We start from the raw sequence: 20,115 nt of genomic DNA, 5'->3' as shown, positions 1-20,115 counted from the left end.
GGAGCAGCAGAAGAGGGAGAGGAAATCAGAGAGCACCATGCCGAGACCAGGTGGTTGGCTAGATGTGCAGGGCAGGGGGAAGATGAGAGAGAACTCCTGGGGCTGTGGTCTGGGAGGATGGTAGTGTCTCTCACAGCACAAGGAAGTAGGGCCAAAGAGATTCCTGTGCAGGAGACAGAGGACCCAGGCAGCCAGCTGGCCATGGAAAGGGCTGGGAAACAGCCGAGCTGCCTGGAACAGGTCAGAAGACATTCACTCTGGACTTTGTCCTGCCTCAGTCAGATGACACGAGATGGGGCGGTTACCACTGTGAGCAACTGGGAGTCCATATTGATGGAAGCCATCCGGAGGGGCTATGGTCCAACCTGAACTCTCTGGTTAGGGACTGAAGGCCGGAGCCTATAGAGTTGCCTTCCCCAACCTCCTGCCACCCTGGCAGCTCACATGGGCCACCCCAGCCTCAGAAAGAACCTTGAATCAGAAAAGCCAGGGGACAGTGACTTGTTCAGGCATCATTCTCCACAGGCAGCTGAAATCACAGGTGGCCCGAGGGGAGGTGACCGGAACACAGAAGGCATCTGCCACAACAGCTCATCGCAAAACACTCGACTTCTGTTCCCAGTGGAGAAGACAGTGGCAAAGCTCGGAGAACAGTGCCACCAGGGGCTGGCCTCAGTGTTCAGATAGCCTGGGCCCTGCTTCAGGTGCTCGGCCTTCCAGCCACAAGGTAAAAATGTACCGAGGAGGAAATGATCAGAGAGTTCAAACACGGCAGGCCTGGGATCAGGCCCTAGACCTGCCGGAACCCACTGCTCTCTGACTGCTGTGCTATTTATTAGCCCAGGCAAGAGCCTGGGGGTCAGTGTAGAAGGAGGGAACCCAACTGTGGGACAATAGACAACAGAAGGACTGACCCAGAGCAGCAGTCCAAGTGTGCAGAAGGGCCTGCCCTCTTCAGCCCTCCCTCAAAAGACTCTTGTATTTGGCCAGTATTTCCAGGAGTGGAATGAGTGAGTAGCCGACTCAGGACCCGAGCCAAGGGTCAGGTTCCACACCAGAACCCCTGGAGGCAATAGGAGTTAATCTAGAAAGCTTCCTGCAGGAAGCCAACCTGGATGTCTGAGTTAAGTAGCAGACTTCTGAGGTCAGTGGGGAACCGGAATGGTGCCCATTCCACGTCCAAGAGAAGTGCTCCATTGTCAGGAGCAATGCACGCTGGCAGGGCCCGACCATCACAGCAGCAACTACAAGGTGGTCTTCCCAGCATTTGGTTCCCACAGGGGATTTTTGCTTCTTCAGGCACATGCATGCACATTATTATCTTCTTTGATCCTAACAAATGAGATTTGAATACATGCAGCAATGAACTTTAGTTTCCATCCTTTTCTCCTTCTTTGCACCTTATGAGCAAGGGATGTGGGTGGAAAGAATGCAATCCTTTCTAATTCACCAGTGAACTGCTGCATAGAGAGGTCTAGTGAATATCCTTGGGTCACACAGCTCAGCATGCTAAAACTAAAACACAGCACACAATCCTAATCAGATGGCTGTGCCTTGTACTTCCCTTTCATCTGGATAAGTGGTGCTAAGCCCAGGGCTTACAAATTTGAGAAGCACTGAAAGAGCTACTCTGGGAACCAGTCCAGAGCAGACTTTGGGGGCCAGAATCTTGCACAGCTACCTTGAGTCCCTGAGTTAATGTGTAAACAGCTTAAGTACCAATACCAGTACTACCCCGCTTCTAAAACAGGCCTCCTGATAAGCTGGACTCTCTTCAGTAGATCCACGTAGATGTGCCCTGGGAGTCTTTGAGATCTTCTGGACTGAATTCATGTTCCTGGGACCAGGAATTTAGCCAGAGGCCTGACACCCAACTAGAATGGCATGGTGACTTGCAGTGTCACACAATCTTAAATTTGGTCCCAACCTCACCATTAAGCAGCTAATTGTGAGTGCATGTGTGTACACACACACACCATCATAACCTATTATTTTTTTTTCCATATTTTTGTTGGTGCATTGTAATTGTACATAATGGTGGGATTCATTGTTCCATATTCATACATGCACACAATCAGTATCACTCCCCAGTATATCCCTTTCCCTCCCCTGTTCCCTCCACCTGCTCCCTTTCCTCTACTCTGCTGACCTCCCTTAGATCTTCATGCCAGTCCTCCCCAACCTTCTTTTCCTTTTTCCTCTCTCATTTCCATATATGAGAGAAAATATATGACCCTTGACTTTCTGAGATAAGCTCTTCTTTTAAATAACTGCCCACCACTCACTGCAGTGGGCACCACAGCCCTTCCCTCCACTGAAGGAAACCTTCCCCAAGCAGGAAACCAAACCAAAGGGGAAGGGAGTGGTTTTTTGGGGGGTTTTTTTGGGGGGGGGTTGGGGGGGCGGTCTCCCTGCCCTAGGGAAAAGATCAAGTGACTCTATTTTTTAAAGCCAAATATAAGAAATGGCGACCTCTATAGGATTGGAAAGGTAGTGCAGGATTGAACACCTGCTAGCTTAGCCCACCAATGAAGCCAGCTGACTGTCCATTCCTTATGATTAGTTTAAACCTTAAAAGCTACCCTGTGAAGTAGCTTTGCTGTCTCATTGGATGAGGAAGCTGAAGCTCAGAGACTTTCAATAACTTGCTCAAGTTCTCATAGCTAGCAAGTGTCAATGCTGAGCAGGGGCTTACCACTTCACTGCCATTTTTGGTGCTGCCATAGCAAGAAACTGGAAGAGGTACCTTTAAGGGAAGGAGCCTGAAATGCTCCTAAACAACTGCTATTGTGGTCCTTTTCTTCCCCTCCTTATTCCCCACCCCCCTCCCATCACTCCTTTTCCTTTTCCTTCTTCTTCTGTTAACTTCTTTTTCATTGTCATTCACACTTAGGTCAGACTTAGAAGGGAAAGAGAGGGTAACGGCCCCCTAAGGCTAGTTAGGAGGTAGTAATGGGGGCCAAAATAAGATGAAAATACCTGATTCAAAGTCTTAAGAGTCTAGACTTATTGGCCTTGGACAGGTTACAGCCCCTCTCTCTGGCTCAGTTTCCTCTCCTATGAAATGGTAATGATGTAGACACCATGTCATAGAGTCACGAGGATTCAGTGTTGCGCGAGGTTAGAGGTGCTTACCATATGGCCACCACATGTCAAAAATTAGAACGATTATCAATTCTCCCTCATAGGCTTTTCTCTGTCCACATCTTCTGTTTTAACAAAGGCAAAGAAAATATATAGGCATGATCAGATGTATAAAACGACTGCAGTTTAATGGAGATGAGAACCCAGAGTGGCAAGGAGAAAGAGAGCCCCTCAGCGCTGGTCAGGAGAGGTTTCCAGGAGTGCAACTCTAGGTAGAACCTCAGTCTAAATCTCATAGACTACCTAGATGAAATGCCAGAATCCCACTTAGCCTGACATTATAGGTTCTCAGAGCTTCCATCATGGGGTGCAGGAAATTCTGTGAGCAGGGAGGAGCCAGCAGGAGTCTTCTCCATATTAAAGCCCCTCTGAACCCAGAGTTCTGTGTCTACTGTGGTCTTATCTCTAGGAAACTTTGGTACACCTGCCTGCATGATTCTTATAGGGATCTAGAGAACAGAACTAGCAAAGGCTTGAGGCTTTCATATGGCTTCCAAAAGCAACCTGGACCTCCTGGTATCCCACATCTAAACAAAGAGCGGACTGGGCTCCTTATGCACATTCTCCTAAAAGTAAAGGACTTCCCCCTAGGCTGCGCTCCAGAATCCTCGGGGCTGCACCCCCAAGTTCAGAACCCCATTGGCCAGCTAGTTTTGCCAGATCTGCGAAAAGGTCCAGTAGCTGGCCCTTCCCAAGGGCAACTGCGTGTTCCCCAGTCTTTCTTGGCCAAGGTCCTGCAGGGAAGGAGTTGGAGAAGCAAGATAGCCAGCCCTGCAGTGATCCCTATTCCTGCGGCTCCTCCCGTTGGGGGCAAACACAGCAGCGAGTTTCTGCCACACTGCAGCCCGGCCCGCACCTGCTGCATTCCCCTGAGAAGCCAAATCTTCGCTGGGTAAGAGCAAGATGGGACGCAGAGCTGGGAAAGGGGGGACACGGGAGGAAGAGGACAAGGAGGGGGTCTAGGGTCTGCAGATGCTGTCTGGCAGCGTGGTAATAATAGCAACACGTCTCCCGCGGGGCTGGATCCCGCTTCGGGCCTGGGATAGCTGCTATTGATTGTTTCCTCTTTGCCTACTTCATTATGTTGGCAAGAGCCTCTCCTGAGCACTCCTCAACTTGTGCCCCTTCCATCTCTCTGGGCCCCGGCTACACTCAACTGAGTTCTGCAACGGGGTTCTGGTTAGTAAGTTGGGCTACACCAAGGAATGGGGTGTTTTCCTGGTGGGGTGGGGGTCGAGGCCAGGGGATTCAACTGGACGGCCAGCGAGCTGGTGGCGGCGAGCAGTGCGCCTGCTGGCTCTGGCCCCCACCGGGCCCTTTAATTCGAGTTCGCTGCCGGGCCAGGTGCGGCGCTGCGTGGCGCGGTGCGGCGCGGTGCGGCTGCGGGCGGCGGCCGGGCGCTCCTTACGCGCCGCCCGCGGGACTGCAGAACCGGCTCCCGGCTGGCCGCCCGCACCCCGCCGCCGCCGCCTCTCGTGCCGGGATCCTGCCGACGCTGGCCGTCACTGAGAAACATGGAGACTCCGGTGCCAGGTCGGAAGGGTAAATCAGTGTCGGGATATTGGCCTGAGTGGTACCTCCCCTGCCCAGCTGCGGCTCCCAGAAGGGTTGCATGGCACCCGGCGGCGCAGCCTGCAGCGCTGCGGGGTCGGGCTGGTCCCCAGGAGGGTGAGCCGGTGCCAACCCCGGATATCTGCCAGTCGTGTCCTAGCCCCGGACGGGCCAGGGGGATTGCGCCCCGCAGGAGTAGAGTGCATGGGATGGGCTCGGGGACCCTCTGTGGTTGCGTGGCGTGGCGCGGGGCGGAGGGCGCAGAGAGGAGCTGGCGGGTGATGGGAAGTGCAGCCGACAGCATAACCATGTCTGGTAAATAGCGCGGGTTGGTAGGACTGGAATCACTTGGGTCTGGCACGAGATAAAAACGGCTTCACTGCAGAGAGGGTCTTTTCCCCGTTTGCAGGCGCCGTGGGCTACCGGGAACCCCCGTGCTTTGGATCAGGCTGGGATCTGGGACAGCAGCCTGGTGCAGCCTACTCCCCACCCCCAGAGTTCAATCTCCTGTTTTTTTGGATGGAGGTGGAGCCTCGGTGGTCCCTCCGCTGAACCTGGCGGGGGGAGAAAGCAGGGCTGCACTCGGGCCCGCAGCCCGAGCTAACCGCACCAGGCAGGAAGGGGTTAAGGTGGCGCTCTCGCTCGCGGCCAGCTGGAAGGTCTGGTCGCCGGCTTGGAGCAGTGCAGGGAGCGCGCCCCGCGGAATCCCGGCTGGGGCCCGGGGCGATGGGGAGAGGGCCCAGACCCCTCCCCGCCCTGGGGCCGGCGGGATTGGGTCGGCAGGGGGCCAGGCCGGAAGCCAGCCTTCTCCAGGCTCCCCATCTCGCGGCTGCCAAGCCGCCTAGCAGCCAAGCAGGCTGAGCGTTTGTTCAGCGCTCCCTGCCGAGGAGATGTAAGGGATTTTCTCTTGGGGAGAAATCAGTGGTCGAGCCCCTGGCCAGCTCAAATGCCACCCGGCCCAGAGGGAGGTCTACGGCCCAGGGATCCCGGAGGGAGAGTAAGTTCAGCGACTAGGCCATCCAGCTTTCTACATGGGTGACCTTGCTGCGTGTGGGGTCTCCCTGGATGAGCTCTGAATGAGTGCGCGGGTTGGGAAGGGGGTGGGGTGCTTCTTCTGTCAGGACACGGTTGAGGTCAGAGCTTGTAGTCAGACTGCGGAGAGGAAGTCCTCCCCTTGAGAGATGTGTGTCCTGACATGGGGTAGGGGTGGGGGGTGCTTTGCCGGAGTCGCTCATTATGGCAGCTGGAAACGAGGGGTCTGGATTAGCTTGGAGAGGCCTCTGGAGAAGGCAGCCCAGTCAAGCCTGAAGGCTTGTTCCCTGGGGGGGAAAAGTGTTTCCAGCTGATGGGAAGAAAACCTGCCCAGAAGAGGCTGGGAAGCTAAGGGGTAGTTCTCAACCATGAACAGCCAAAATGAAAGGTTGTCACGGGGCTTGTCACCTGCAGTGAGGGGAGCTGCCCAAGCCCTCCTAAATCTTGGTACCAGCTGCCCCGAAGCCAAGGTTCCACCTTGCTGCTCTGTTTTCCAGGCAACGTCACACCTCCTGAGGACAGCCAGGAGGACTCTGGCTTTTGCTGAGCTGTGCATCTTACCTCCTTCTTTCCAAAGGCTCCAGACCCAAGCTCTGCTGTTCTCAAGTCCTGTATGCCCCTGGCCAGGCACCCCACTGCCCCTGCAGCCCAGTCCAGCCCTAGAGCTCACCTCCAGGACCTGGAGCCTGCCCTCCTGCCCAGAATGACTCACCATTATTTCTAGCTCAAGTGAGAAGACGTGATGGGGAGTTGGGCTGCCTGTTTGTGGATCGAGGATTCCTACAGCATCTGATCTGCTTCACAAGGAAGAGAGCCAGAGGTTCCTGCCTGGCCAGGTAAATCAATCCATCATTTAATAACAGCCATGTGTAAAATCATGGGGTGGGATCCGTGAAGAAGGACTAGCTAGGTCCAAGATCCCAGGGTGCAGGTATATGTGAGACATCAGTGCCCTTCCTGGGACAGGGGTCCCTTCTAGCCTCCTAGTTGGGTTTTATACCCCAGGATGCTGTGTGGTACAGAGGGAGACTGTCCCAGCCCTCCCCAGTGCAAGGCATTCCAGAGCTTCCTTGAGAGATTCCTCCCTGCTTCTTCTGGCCCCAGACAAGTTACAAGGTGAAAGTAATTCCACTGTTTGGTGGTGGTGGTGATGGTGGTGGTGGTGGTGGTAGTAGTTGTCATGTTTCTGGACTCTTGGCTGAGAGATGGGAGACAGCAAGCAGCAACCCAGGTAAGGTTGCCAGTGCTGGTTGGTCTCATGTCCTTAACTGCCTCTGTCTTTCAGCCGATCGAGGCTGCCTCTCCAGCTCTCGGAGAGCTTGGGGGGCTCTCCTGCAGGAGCTCAAGCTAATGCTTCTGTGTTTCCTGGGGCCGTTAGCAGCACCCTGAGCCCCCTGCCACCAGGCAGCTGGAAGGCATAGCGTGAGGCGCTCCTCTCAGTCCCAATTATGACAGTGGCCACCGGAGACCCAGCAGATGAGGCTGCTGCCCTCCCTGGGCACCCACAGGACACCTATGACCCAGAGGCAGACCACGAATGCTGTGAGAGGGTGGTGATCAACATCTCAGGACTGCGGTTTGAGACCCAGCTAAAGACCTTAGCCCAGTTTCCAGAGACCCTCTTAGGGGACCCTAAGAAGCGGATGAGGTACTTTGATCCCCTCCGAAACGAGTACTTCTTCGATCGCAACCGCCCTAGCTTTGATGCCATCTTGTACTACTACCAGTCTGGGGGCCGCCTGAGGCGACCTGTGAATGTGCCCTTAGATATATTTTCGGAAGAAATCCGGTTTTACGAACTGGGAGAAGAAGCAATGGAGATGTTTCGGGAGGATGAAGGCTACATCAAGGAGGAAGAACGTCCCCTGCCTGAAAATGAGTTCCAAAGACAGGTGTGGCTTCTCTTTGAATACCCAGAGAGCTCAGGGCCTGCCAGGATTATAGCCATTGTGTCTGTTATGGTGATTCTGATCTCGATCGTCAGCTTCTGTCTGGAAACACTGCCCATCTTCCGAGATGAGAATGAAGACATGCATGGTGGTGGGGTGACCTTCCATACCTACTCCAACAGCACCATCGGGTACCAGCAGTCCACCTCCTTCACCGACCCTTTCTTCATTGTGGAGACTCTCTGCATCATCTGGTTCTCCTTCGAATTTTTGGTGAGGTTCTTTGCCTGTCCGAGCAAAGCTGGTTTCTTCACCAACATCATGAACATCATTGACATTGTGGCCATCATCCCCTACTTCATCACTCTGGGGACAGAGCTGGCTGAGAAGCCAGAGGATGCCCAGCAGGGCCAGCAGGCCATGTCACTGGCCATCCTCCGTGTCATCCGCTTGGTAAGAGTCTTTAGGATTTTCAAGTTGTCCAGACACTCCAAAGGTCTCCAGATTCTAGGTCAGACCCTCAAAGCCAGCATGAGAGAATTGGGCCTCCTGATATTCTTCCTCTTCATTGGGGTCATTCTTTTCTCTAGTGCTGTCTATTTTGCAGAAGCCGATGAGCGAGATTCCCAGTTCCCCAGCATCCCGGATGCCTTCTGGTGGGCAGTCGTCTCCATGACAACTGTAGGCTATGGAGACATGGTTCCAACCACCATTGGGGGAAAGATAGTGGGTTCCCTGTGTGCAATTGCAGGTGTGTTAACCATTGCCTTACCGGTCCCTGTCATAGTGTCTAATTTCAACTACTTCTACCACCGGGAGACAGAGGGAGAGGAGCAGGCCCAGTACTTACAAGTGACAAGCTGTCCAAAGATTCCATCCTCCCCTGACCTAAAGAAAAGTAGAAGTGCCTCTACTATTAGTAAGTCGGATTACATGGAGATCCAGGAGGGAGTAAACAACAGTAATGAGGACTTTAGAGAGGAAAACTTGAAAACAGCCAACTGCACCTTGGCTAACACAAACTATGTGAATATTACCAAAATGTTAACTGATGTCTGATTGAAACCCATTAACATACTCGCAGCTCAATGGAACTAATGCAGATGTTGCATAATAGCCTGCATTGTAGTCAGTGTGTTCTACAGTGTGCATCTGGTTCTGCATGGAAAGCAATAGTCGTGCAAGTGACTTCTGACCTTTTGATTTTTGATTTAGAATGCAGAATATCTATCACAGCTTTCATGCAAATCTTCATCACCGGCTTCAGGGTTTGGGTTTCCAAAGATGAGCGTCACCTATGGAGCCAGGATTTCAGAAAGTCACATTGAGGCCACTTCATATCCAATATACGACCCACCATATCAGCACTCCCTTTCCTTCCTAGTTAAATGCACACAACACCTGGGAGATGCACTCCCCTCCTCCCACCCTGTCACCCACTTGAGCCCACCTGCCCCTTCCCAGAGGAACACCATCATGGCTTAGCCTTAAAGCTCTGGTGATTATTCGAAAGGTCATTCCCATTTTTGCATTGAAAAGAACACACAGTACTGTGTGTGTTGGAACTACTTTCTGTGTCACAACCTGGGGTTTGTGAATTGCAGTTGCCAAGTAGATGCTCCAGAGGCTTGTGTTTCATAACGAAAAAATGCTGCATTCTGCTTTTTTTCTGTAGATGTGAGGAAAGCCTGGGGGAGGGACAGTTAGTATGACCCAATGTGAGTTGTCAAGTTGCAACATTTGTTCCATTAGGGCCTGTGGGGCGAAGGTACCAAACCAAGGGACCTCTCAGCTTCAGATTTTACCATTTTGCAGGCTTCAGGGTCACCAGAAATATGTCTGATTTCTTCGTTTACACTGGAGTTTGCAGACATCTGCTTTCCTAGTGATGTGGCCCAGCTACACTGACACTGCAGTGAAATTTACCAGTGATGCGATAGAACTGCATGGGTGTTCATTGCATGAATCTCAATATTTAAAACACAGGAGATAACCTATTTTCTTAGTAGCCTATACAGTATTCATATTTAGAGTATTAATAGCCTTGGGATGGTTTTGAACTAGGGTTTTTTTTCCCATCAGAAGGCAAAAGCCCTCCATCAGAGGGGGGGAAAAATAGGCTATTGGGAATGGGGAACCAAAATATCTGGCCCTCCAGCCCACCCATCTCTGTTCTTTCAATGGAAGAGCAGACCTCTGTCAAGCCAGAAGAATGAGCAGGGAAAGCAGTGTCTAAACACTCACATGCCTGCACCTTAGGAATCAACCTAGTCATAGACATAACTGCACCAGGGCATCAGTCCTGAAGATAAGCAGGTCTGTGGATCCAGTGTACATAACTATATATTGGGTATTTCTCTCTCATGTGCTCCTCTACCTAGCTAGTTATAGGAAAAAAAATGCATTTGAACATTGTATAAGCTTATGCAATATTTTTGACACAGGGCAATTTATGCATGTGTTTGACTATGTGCACTAGAGTATATATATATATATACATACATATGTGTGTGTATATGATCGTATACACACACACATATATATATATTCATTCTCTGGAGTTCAGGTTCAGGAGTAAATCCATTGCTCAGTGGGTTGGTAAGAAGCCCATTGGGTTCACTGGTCTCATTGGTAACCCTGCTGGGCCTGGGTTTGCTGCCATTGCCTCACATACTCCAGTCTTCATGGATTCCTAGACGTTAGAATTGTCTTTCTGCCCTCCATGTGCTGCAGCTTCAGTTTCCCATGGCTGAAGCTTGTCTTACTGAGTGCACAAGGGCCCTAGGGCCCTCACAGCTCCAGCTGTCCTGGGCCAGACCCACCCCAGGCCTCCTCTGGATGGTCCGTCCTGATATCATCTCCATTCTCATCTTGCCCACCCTCCCACCCCCAATTTGGTTTTCAGTATCATTTGGCTCTGCATCTATCACTTTCATGAACCCATCCCTAGAGAGCCAGTCTGGATCCCCTGCTTTGAAACAAAGAATAGGACTCCTGGGAACCAACTTCCATTGATTTGGACTTAAAGGGAGACCCTTCTATGTGGAAATTTCTAAAATCTAGGACCAAGGGTTATGATCCCTAGACAATCCAAAACCATCATTTCAATCACCAGACTCGATTTTTCTCCCCCTTTAACTGGGAACCAGAGCTGATTTAAAAAAAAAAAAGAGAGAGAGAATTAATTAAAAAAAAATTGTCCCCCACCTTACCAAAACAGGTAAGGAATAAATGATCACTGTATAGCCAAAAATAGAGAGTAGATTAAGCCTGGGATTGGGGAGGGGGTAGCTTTTGCCTCACCAGACTGGGTTTTTTGCCTTTTTACACTGTGGCTTAAATTTCCCAAATGTAGCAAATCAGGGTGGTCAGGCTGTCCAGTGGTGGCTCCTGCCCAGGTCTCACTGTTGGCTAGTTGGCACCTTCATTTGTCTTGGGGGGTGGGGCACCAGCTCAGGGTGCTAGGCCCAGGGTGCTCATTAGTTCCTGGTCACCCACATCCCCAGGTATCTGCAGGGCATTTCATGCCCAGCACAAAGCCTCTGTGCGTCTCTTCCTCTCCTTCACAGGAGGTGGTGCTGAATTTCAGGACATGGGGTTGGAGGGACACAGACCTTTGGAAAATAGAAAATTAAAAACAATCCACACTTGAGACCTATGTCAGATGGTAGATACCTTTCCATAGCATCCTTGGCTGGGGACTATAAATGTCCAACACACATACATGCACATTTACCCCCAAAATGATGATCCAGCGTTGCCACACAAATATAAAACATGCAACCTACATGCGAAATACACACAGGCCAAATTCTTATAAAAGGCAGACACAGAAAGTTTATGGTTTTACCTAGAGATGAATTATCCACACTCATCCTGGACCTAGACTGTACTTATCAAAACACAGAACACCTCCAAGAAAACTACATACCCCAAGTACAAACACACAACCTGTAACTCAGATGCAAAATACACAAAACTACATGGACGCAGTGAATATGCGTCAAAAAATACACAAACGATGCTTCACTATTATTTCTGTACACTCAGGGTGTACACACAATGCACGTATATTTACACTAGGCATACAAAATACAGCCCTCGTGCCCAAGAACACGCAATAGACACGACATACAGACATGTACTCAGATCCATTGCTCTGCCCCCCAGATCCATAAATTAATGGACACAAACAAAATAACACCTTTAATCACCTATTCCTAGCTCATATTAGCATCTCAGTATTCTCCAAGGAGTCTTTTCCTCTCGTCGCTTCTCTCACCTGCAGATTTTAGTCCTGAGAAAGGAACCCCTGAGGTTTCGGGCAGAAAGATGGGCTACCACATCAAGCACAGGAATCTCGTGAACCTGTTCACCTTCCTCCCACCAGCACCCTAGGGTGCGGGGTGTGGAAGATCCCAGGATGGCCAGCAGCCTGATATGGACCTCCTTAACCATGGCCTTTCCTTCAAATCAAGTCCACCCCAACAGCCCAGCAGCTCAGGTTCCCCGCCTTCCATCATCTGAAATCCTCAGATTCGGCACCATTCTTTTAAAAGCAGTGATGGCCCCTGGGTCCCAAGCCACAGTCAAGATGTCCCTCACACGCAGACCTTTTTACCCCCTCCATCCCCAGCAGCTTTGTGAGGGACCAGGTCAGAAAATTGAAGCTCTCTCTAGACTTGCCTCACAAAATGAGCCACCCTTCCTTCCTCCCTGTGGCATTTCACTTGCTCTTGGGCACAATTCCAATAAGGACAGTTCCCGATTGCCTTCTAAGGGTGTTCAGTTCCAGGCCTGCCCCCCCCCCTCCCTGCCAGGGCTCCCAGGGATGTCCTGCCTTCCATTCAATTTCTGTGCCTTCAGGAAATGGCAAACCAATTCAGCTTAAGTCAAACACGATTAAGGACATAAGCCTAAGGCTAAACAAGCAAATAATACACTGATTTAAATACTTTCTAAGCTCACCCACCGTCTTGGATCACCTTGGAACCGATTCCTCCAGTTGGTAGGACCAGGTGAGAGCTAAGTGAAGTTTGACAAAGGCTTCTTCAACCTGCAGTGGAATTTGGAGTTTCTGTGAGCCTAGGGATCAGGCACCTTGGTCCCTCCTCCTGCACTCTCCCAGGTGTGGACTCACCCTTCCCTCCTAAGGATGGTCACAGTTCACAGTCCCCATGAAGGAGGCAATAACGGCAGGAAATGGACACATGGGTCCTCCGTGTGTGACTTGGAGTCCCTCAATGGGCCTTGTGCTTCCAAGCCCAGAAACCAGTTTTCCTTTTGTCTCTACCAGATGCCTCTGTGGACTCAAACTTTCAAGAAAGTTGGGGTTTTCCAGAGACTGGAGAGGAAGAGGCCCAGGAAACATAGAAAGGTTTTTCAGAAAGAAAAAAAAAAAAGAAAAAGAAAGGAAAACTAAGCTGGTCAAATTTCAAAGTAAACTTTTCAGGAGCCAATTTTTAATGAATGGATTAATTAAAATCGAATTAAGGAGCCAAAATCGAATTTAGTTGAGCTTATGTTTCCTTTGCTCTCTTCCTTCCTTCCTTCCTCTCTGCTTGCCTCTAACCTGCTCAACAGGGCTTCTGAGAATGGCACAGGCATGTCACTGGGTGCCCATAGGAGGAGGGCTTCAGGACTAGCTTGTCCTGCCTCCTCTGTCTGGATTTCTCCCTCCCTTATAGTGGATTCTGGCCAACTTCCTCAGAGTAAGCTAGAAAGTATCAGCTTCAACTCAGGTTGAGAGAAGACCCTCAGGGGTCTTCAGGTCCAGTGCTTTCCGTAGTAGTGGGAAAGAGAGGCAGAGGCCAACCTCCTCCAAAGGAAACTATAAGACAATGGCAAATTGTGTATGGGGGTGGCATCATTAATTACCCCCTGTGGCAGGCAGGGAAGCATGGTACTTTGACTTGTTTACCTAGGAGAGAGAATGGTACTGCTGAGCCCTGGTCCCTAGGTCTCTCCTGGAACCCAGTGTCATAACAACCTGCGTGTGAGTGATGGCCAACCAGTCTGAGAGGGCCATAATGTCCAGGGTATTCCTTGGTTACCAAATGGAGAGTCCCCCATCCTTGGTGAAGTGTCCACGTTAAGGTCAGGTTTGACTTTAACCTCATGAACATCAATAGCCACACCACGAGCCAACCAGTAGGGAGGTGGATGCCGGGAGCTGTCTCAGCAGCCATTGTGACTATCATGTGTACTCTCGAACTTGGTCCTTGTTGAGACCAAACCCATGTCCCCAAGGAGTAGCAAGCAGGGACAGGTAGCAGTGGGGGATCCAGTACAAGCTGAGATGAGTCTGTTCCTCAAAGTAATCTAGTCCACTTTCCCCTTCTTTCTGTTTTCCTTTCCACCCAAGCTCAGTTCCATCTTTCATAGTTTGTACTTAAATATTCTTAAAAGAGGAAAAGTGCAATAAAATCAACAGTGACTGTTTCCTTTAGCAATAGCTCTTTCAAAAATCTTGCTCTCAGGACAGAAAAGTGATAGACAGTACCTGGATGATCAGATAAGGCCCTTGACTTCTGGGCATTGGTTCACATTCTCTGTAGTTCCTTCTTCCCCCCTGTTCCCATGACTCCTGTCCTGAGATCTGACCCCCTGGAATGGACACAGATGCAGATGGGCGGCACCACGCCCGAAGGCCCGTGAGAAGGCATTCTTTGTCACTCTGTCTCTTTCCTGTGTGCATCTCTCTGTCTCCAGGTGTCTTTCTGTCCCTCTCTCCCTCTGCCTGCCCCTTCCTCCCCACTCTCGCACAGCACCCTTGCCACCTCTCGGCCCTGAAACCTTGAGTTTGAGTGACCTCATGCCAGCCCATCTTGTTGACTCTGGGTCAGTCTGGCAGGGTGTAATGGAAACCTGCAGGAAAGCGCTTACCAATAGATGAGAATAAAGCATCCTGAGCCATTACAGGAGATCATTTCCATGCACTAAAAGCCATTACTTGATCCTTTTGCTGCACCTCCTCTCCTCCCCAGGGAGAGGGATACTGAGGGAATGTGGCCCTGGAGATTTGCACCTGGAATCGGCAGCCTAGGCAGATTCGGAAATTGCCCTCTGACTCTCCTTCACAATCAGCTGACTTGCTCCACCACAGGGACTCCTTGAGAGCTGCAAAGGGAAGCAAGTTCTTGGCGTGGGTGGACGTCTATAGGCATTGAAGTTTGGGGTGGTTGGGTCATGACATTAGCGAGACGAAGACCCCACCACCCACTGCACAAATTTGCACACCTCTCCAGGGGCTTCAGCAGGGTCCTCTTTGCTGAAACATCTGGGAGGTTCAATATTCAGACTGGACAATCCAGGGAAGGCTGGCAACCCCAGGGTCCCATTTCATTCTTCTTCAGTCTACCTTGCTCTATACACATGTGTACAGCCAAACCTCAGTTAACCAACAGGGAAAAACTCAGGGAAGGGAATGTCCTGGTTGCTTTGCCATTCTGGTGATTTGAGTGGGAGTGGGAACACGTGGGGTTCAGCCTTTGTTATTGAAAAATAGTATTTCCTAAGTAGGTTAGTCTAACCTCTCCTGCCTTAGTAAGTAGAGCATTTGAAGATGACAGAAGACCTTGCCTGGCTCAGGGTCAACCTCCTAAACCTCAGTGCTCAGTGTATGGTGCACAGAAACGGAGACGAAGCCGACCAAAGAGACAGGCGAATGATGCTGGCTGTTAAGACAGACGTAGAAACGGGCTGTTGGGCACATCTAGGCTTACCAGATAATGACCTTGCTGTCCCTGGCCTCTTTCTACTGAAAGTATAGTAAGAAAACATAATTCTTGCCAATCAAGGTTTCAGTTGATTGGTCCTGAGTTATGAGAGGTTTTCCATATATACATATGTCTGTGTGTGTATATATGTATAGTATATGTATATATGTATGCCATTATTTCAAAAATTACACGAATATACACGAACCCATCCCCTAGTTTCACGAATGTGGAATAAATTTGGCAATCTAAGGAACGAATCGCATTTGTTTGACTTTTTTAAATGACCTTCCTTTGCATTCTTTCCATCTCTCCAGATCTACTCCTTTTTCTGTTTAGGCAGTTCATTAAAAAATAAATTAATTAAATTAAAAAGAACAGGCTCCAGGATCACCTCTTTCCTTTCCCTCCCAGGTGGCCGCCTGACTCAGGGATAAAAGGGGGAGTGTGATCTAAGGGCCCGGTGCTTTTTCGCCTTTTTTCAGTCTGCCCTGGTTGGCTGTCACCTCCTCCCTGAGGACCTGAAAAGTTATGCCAAACTTTTGTAGCCCTGGGGAAGTGGAAAGCTTGAAGATCTGGCAAAAGGACTGACCTATGTAGCTTTCTCTGTGTCCGTAGTGGTGCCCTAGGTTTGAATGGTATGGCATTGGGGAAAGTAACATTGCAAGTGAAGCATCAAAGATCCTCTCTGCCCTCTGGAAGGTGAGGTTTGTGGCAAATGATGGAACTATAAAAACTATTCTGTTGTTCCTTCCGACCAAATCTAGGTGGAGGGTGTGGGCATTAGAGCAACTGTAATTCCGTCGCCTCTTTGGGGCTGAGCTGTGCATTATCACTTGATACGGCTAGGCTTGAGCAGATCCTACTCTCTTTCCCCATCATGCCTGGACGTGTGTTAGATTCATGGGGAAATCACATCTCTCCACCTCACCTCCTGCATTTGACTGTGCACTCTGCTTGGACGGGAGTAGGAAGGATTCCTCACCAGTAGCTGGAGCAATTGAGGTGGTGTAGGGATCACATCGGCTGCCATCTCCTCACACTTCCAGGAGCCCTTCAACCTGGTCAAGCCAGCCATGATCAGATAGTGGAGGCCCTTCACTGAGACTTCACATGACTGGCTGATGAGCTGGGGCACTTGATTATCCTGTCTGGATGGATAATCTTAGACGGTATGACCTTCAGTATGGAAACTAATATAACTTCTGTGCTCCCAAAATAGTCAGATGTGTTCCAGATGAGTTTGCAGCTGAGAAGTCCCTGCATCATTTCACTGACGGATGCACAGGGCAGGTGGGATTACATAATAATGTGGGCAGCTGCTGCAACATCTAGATAATTGAGGGCAGTGTAGATGTGGTTGTGTACTAGGACCTTTGGTAGCTACCCAGAGGACTCTGTGCTCTGTCTCTCAGTCCTTGTGAGAGGCCTCCAATCCCTGCCTATCTCCTTGAAAACAACTCCCTAGATGCTGGTGCCTTGTTTGGATGAGTGCATAAACACTTTGGATGCTGGAGAAAGCAAGAGGAGGAGCTGGAAGAAAAAGAATAGTGAAGGGTTCACCTTGGTTCCAGGCAACTTCCATGTCAGCTGCTGACATTTTTGCCTTTTGAGCTTATGAAGCACAGGGCAAGGACTTTAACCTGCCAGGTGGGGCTAGAAGGGAGCAAACCAGCTCTAGGCTAAGAACTGCAGTTGAAAAGCAAGAGGAGAAGCCTGGCTGGCTTGGATGAGGGTGAGTCTCAGCTCCTGAGGGTTTGAACATGCTCTGTGCTTGCCCCAGTTCTGTCTTCACGTGGGATCCAGCGACCCAGTTTCCTTTTGTTGTCGTGCTTGGATGGTTCCTTCATTTGAAGGGCCCCAGGAAGCTGGAAAGTCCCATGATTGAGCTCTAGCCTGCTGAGCAAACAATGCCCTAGCCAAATTGGCCTCTTCCTGGGTTTCTGCCTCCCTGCACCCCTCTCTTCACGGAGGGTAATCTTGGAATGGTCAGGATTAATGGTGCCAGCAATCAAGGAGGATTCTCTCATTTCCATTAGGGATGTAGCTATAAAGCTCATGGGTGGGGGATGCTGTTTCCTTTTTCAGACCTGTGTGCTTATTATGCTTATACAGGCTGTTTCTGGAGGGGTGTGTGTGTGTGTGTGTGTATGTGTATGTGTGTGTGTATATATATACACACACACATATGTATGAAATGGCCGCTCATTTAAGCTCATGCAGCACACACTCTAATTAAGGTTTCCACTAGCTTCCTTGCATGACTCTGCAGCTGCCCTCCTGTGTCCTGTCTCTCGTAATTGCTAAAAACTTAAAGAGGAGAGGCAGACAAATAAGCCTCCATGGGATCAATAGGAGAAGGAACTCCAAGGCTGATGGCAGAGCTTCGTAAGGATGATGCCGAAAGGGAACTGGGGTATCCATGGTGATAAGAGACAGGGGACCAATGGGAGCTGAAGGCGGAGCAGGACTTGTGGGGAGGACTCATGGGAGTTGGGAGTCATTTAACTATTTGTTTGCTTCATGAAAATTTAGACACCAGCTGTAACTGCATTGCACAGGATGTATAGATATTATCATTCTTGCTGACATATTCTGGAAGCTTTCAGCCCCACCAATACTGCCCAGCCCAGGACTTCTGCAGCTGAGAGTTCCTGTGTCAGTAGGGTCTGATACTGTACATAGGTTATACATATATGTGTACATATGTGCCTCAATGAACATTGCCTGTCCACCAAATCATGGGTGTACATAGACTTCATAGAGCTCCACAGTCTTTTTGTAAATATTGACACAAGTAAATAAGTATATAAATATATATTATTGAGGATTTATTTTAACATCATTCTGTGTGAAATGAAAAATAAATAAATAAAATTTTTGACAGACATTGACGGTTTCTGCCTTCTTTCTTGCCTGCTTGGGTTGTCATCCCTATAAAATGCAAGTGTAGTTCCCTCTCCCTCATTTCAGTTTCTGTAGCCCTGAGAGCCCAGTCAGAGACCAGGGCAGGTCAAGACAGGGGGCTCAAAATGCATCCGGGGACATTGTGGCTGTGTGCCATCTGTCCTGGCCTAAGAGCCCTGTGCACCCAAATCAGGGGCCAGTGAGTGAGTGGGTCAGTAGGGGTGTTTGAGATCTTCGCCGGTACTCAGCTCTTCTTGTGTCTCAGAGTGTGTGGGGAAGGGGGGCTGGTATAGACAAGAGGCAGTCTGGGAGCCATTTAACCCCAGCTGCACCCACCCTTGCAGGTCCTGTTGTCCTCAAACCCACTCCCACTTCCGTCCATGACTGCTGGTGCCAGGGATCTGACCCACCCAGGCTCTCAACTCCCAAGTGAGAAGGTCTACCTTGGCCTCCCAAGAATGAGCCTGATTCTCCAGCTAGGCCAGATCCCTTCTATGGGTTTCTCCTGCGAGACATGGAACTCCTGCCTCCAAGGAGCTGGGGAGAGTTTTGTCTGTCCCTGACTATTTAGATCTTATTAGAGGTAAAGTAGGAATAAATGGGTGGAAGCGAAAACATCAGAGTTCCTTGTTTGTATTTCAAGTGTCGACTTCCCAAGCCACTTGAGCACCCTGAATGCTCTTGGCCTAGGGCACCTAGTTCAGGAAGGGCTTATTGAGGCAGAGAACAAGTGGGAGAGCCCACCTAGATCCAGGGGCCAGTGTGTTAGGCAGGAGAAGCAAAATGGTATCAGCCCAACTGAGAAACAAAGTTAACCCCTGAGGAAAAAAAAAAAAAAAGCATCTCCAGCATCAATTTCTGGGTTTGTCCCCACCAGTGCTGACACCCTGGTGCTTACTCTTGCATGTTCCTTGAACCTCAGGTTCCTCCCCTCTGTCAAAGGAATCACAAGGCCCGCCCCATTTTACAAAGATTAAATGAATAATGGGCACATAGTGGGAGCTCAACAAAAACATGTGGGTGTGTCCTCACCTAGAATCCCAGGCACAGAAGATCCCTGTGGGCCAGGATACTCAGCAATCTGAGATGTAAAAGCTGAAGGATGTTCCAACCTCTTCTGGTCTGGGGCTTCCTAATCTGGACCAAGGGGTACAAAGTCCGGATGACTGAGAAACTCTATACGACCTGTGGCAGTACGGTCATTTTTCCTATGGAGTTGCCTGCCGCTCTCCAGAATAAAATAAAACTATGAGTCAAACCCTGATTCCTGGTCTTCTCCCCTATGTTCAGGATGGAAAAGTGATTCTGCCCAGTTATTTTCATTTATTCAAAAATATTTTTGCACTTGGTGTTTTGGATACCCTGCCCTGTGGGTCTTCTAGTCAAGAGGGTAAGATGAAAATTCACCCAAAGTGAATTAGTGGGACCACACAGAGCCAGGCCAGGCTTCTGCCCCCCCCCCCACTTCTCTGCAGTCCCTCTTGCAGTACAAGAGATGGCAAACCCCAGAATCCAAACTTGAGGCATCTCCCTAGGCTGGCTTAGCCCTGCAGAGGGGGAAGGAGTACATATTTTGATGTGAAATTAATGTTATTTAAATTATATGCAAATGAGGCAAATCTGCATCTCTTTGATCCATTCTCAACCTGTCAGCTCTGATTATTGCTCCCTTTGGTTCCCACAAGACACCCCACTCATTAAGGTCAGTAAACAACACACCCACAGGTCATTGGCTTATCAAGTAAAGATGGAGGCTCTTTGGCCCTATACCTATTTCGGCCTGAACGCTAGCCAGGGCTGCGGATGCTTAAGGGTTTGTAGTGAAGCTAGGAGGAAAATCTCCCATCTGCACAGCTGCCTGTACCAAGGAAAAT

General features: G+C 49.9%; 1 protein-coding gene across 11 annotated transcripts; it reads left to right on the top strand.

Annotated features, from left to right (window-relative positions):
* The first annotated feature begins 3,794 nt into the window (after window positions 1-3,794).
* On the top strand, window positions 3,795-18,224 carry Kcna2 (potassium voltage-gated channel subfamily A member 2). Of its 11 annotated transcripts, none has more exons than XM_078026980.1 (3): window positions 3,795-4,036; window positions 6,452-6,563; window positions 7,013-18,224. In XM_078026980.1, the coding sequence occupies exon 3, from the start codon at window positions 7,176-7,178 to the stop codon at window positions 8,673-8,675; it is 1,500 nt and encodes a 499-aa protein (XP_077883106.1). In that variant the 5' UTR covers window positions 3,795-4,036; window positions 6,452-6,563; window positions 7,013-7,175; the 3' UTR covers window positions 8,676-18,224. The 11 variants fall into 11 exon arrangements, with proteins under 11 accessions (XP_077883106.1, XP_040143348.1, XP_013219599.1 ...); XM_040287414.2 differs by having other exon boundaries at window positions 6,305-6,563; XM_013364145.4 differs by having other exon boundaries at window positions 6,225-6,563.
* The last annotated feature ends 1,891 nt before the right edge of the window (window positions 18,225-20,115 follow it).

The sequence above is a fragment of the Ictidomys tridecemlineatus genome, chromosome 11 (assembly GCF_052094955.1).
Source record: "Ictidomys tridecemlineatus isolate mIctTri1 chromosome 11, mIctTri1.hap1, whole genome shotgun sequence".
Classification (NCBI taxonomy): domain Eukaryota; kingdom Metazoa; phylum Chordata; class Mammalia; order Rodentia; family Sciuridae; genus Ictidomys; species Ictidomys tridecemlineatus.
This window is presented reverse-complemented; position numbering and strand designations above follow the sequence as displayed.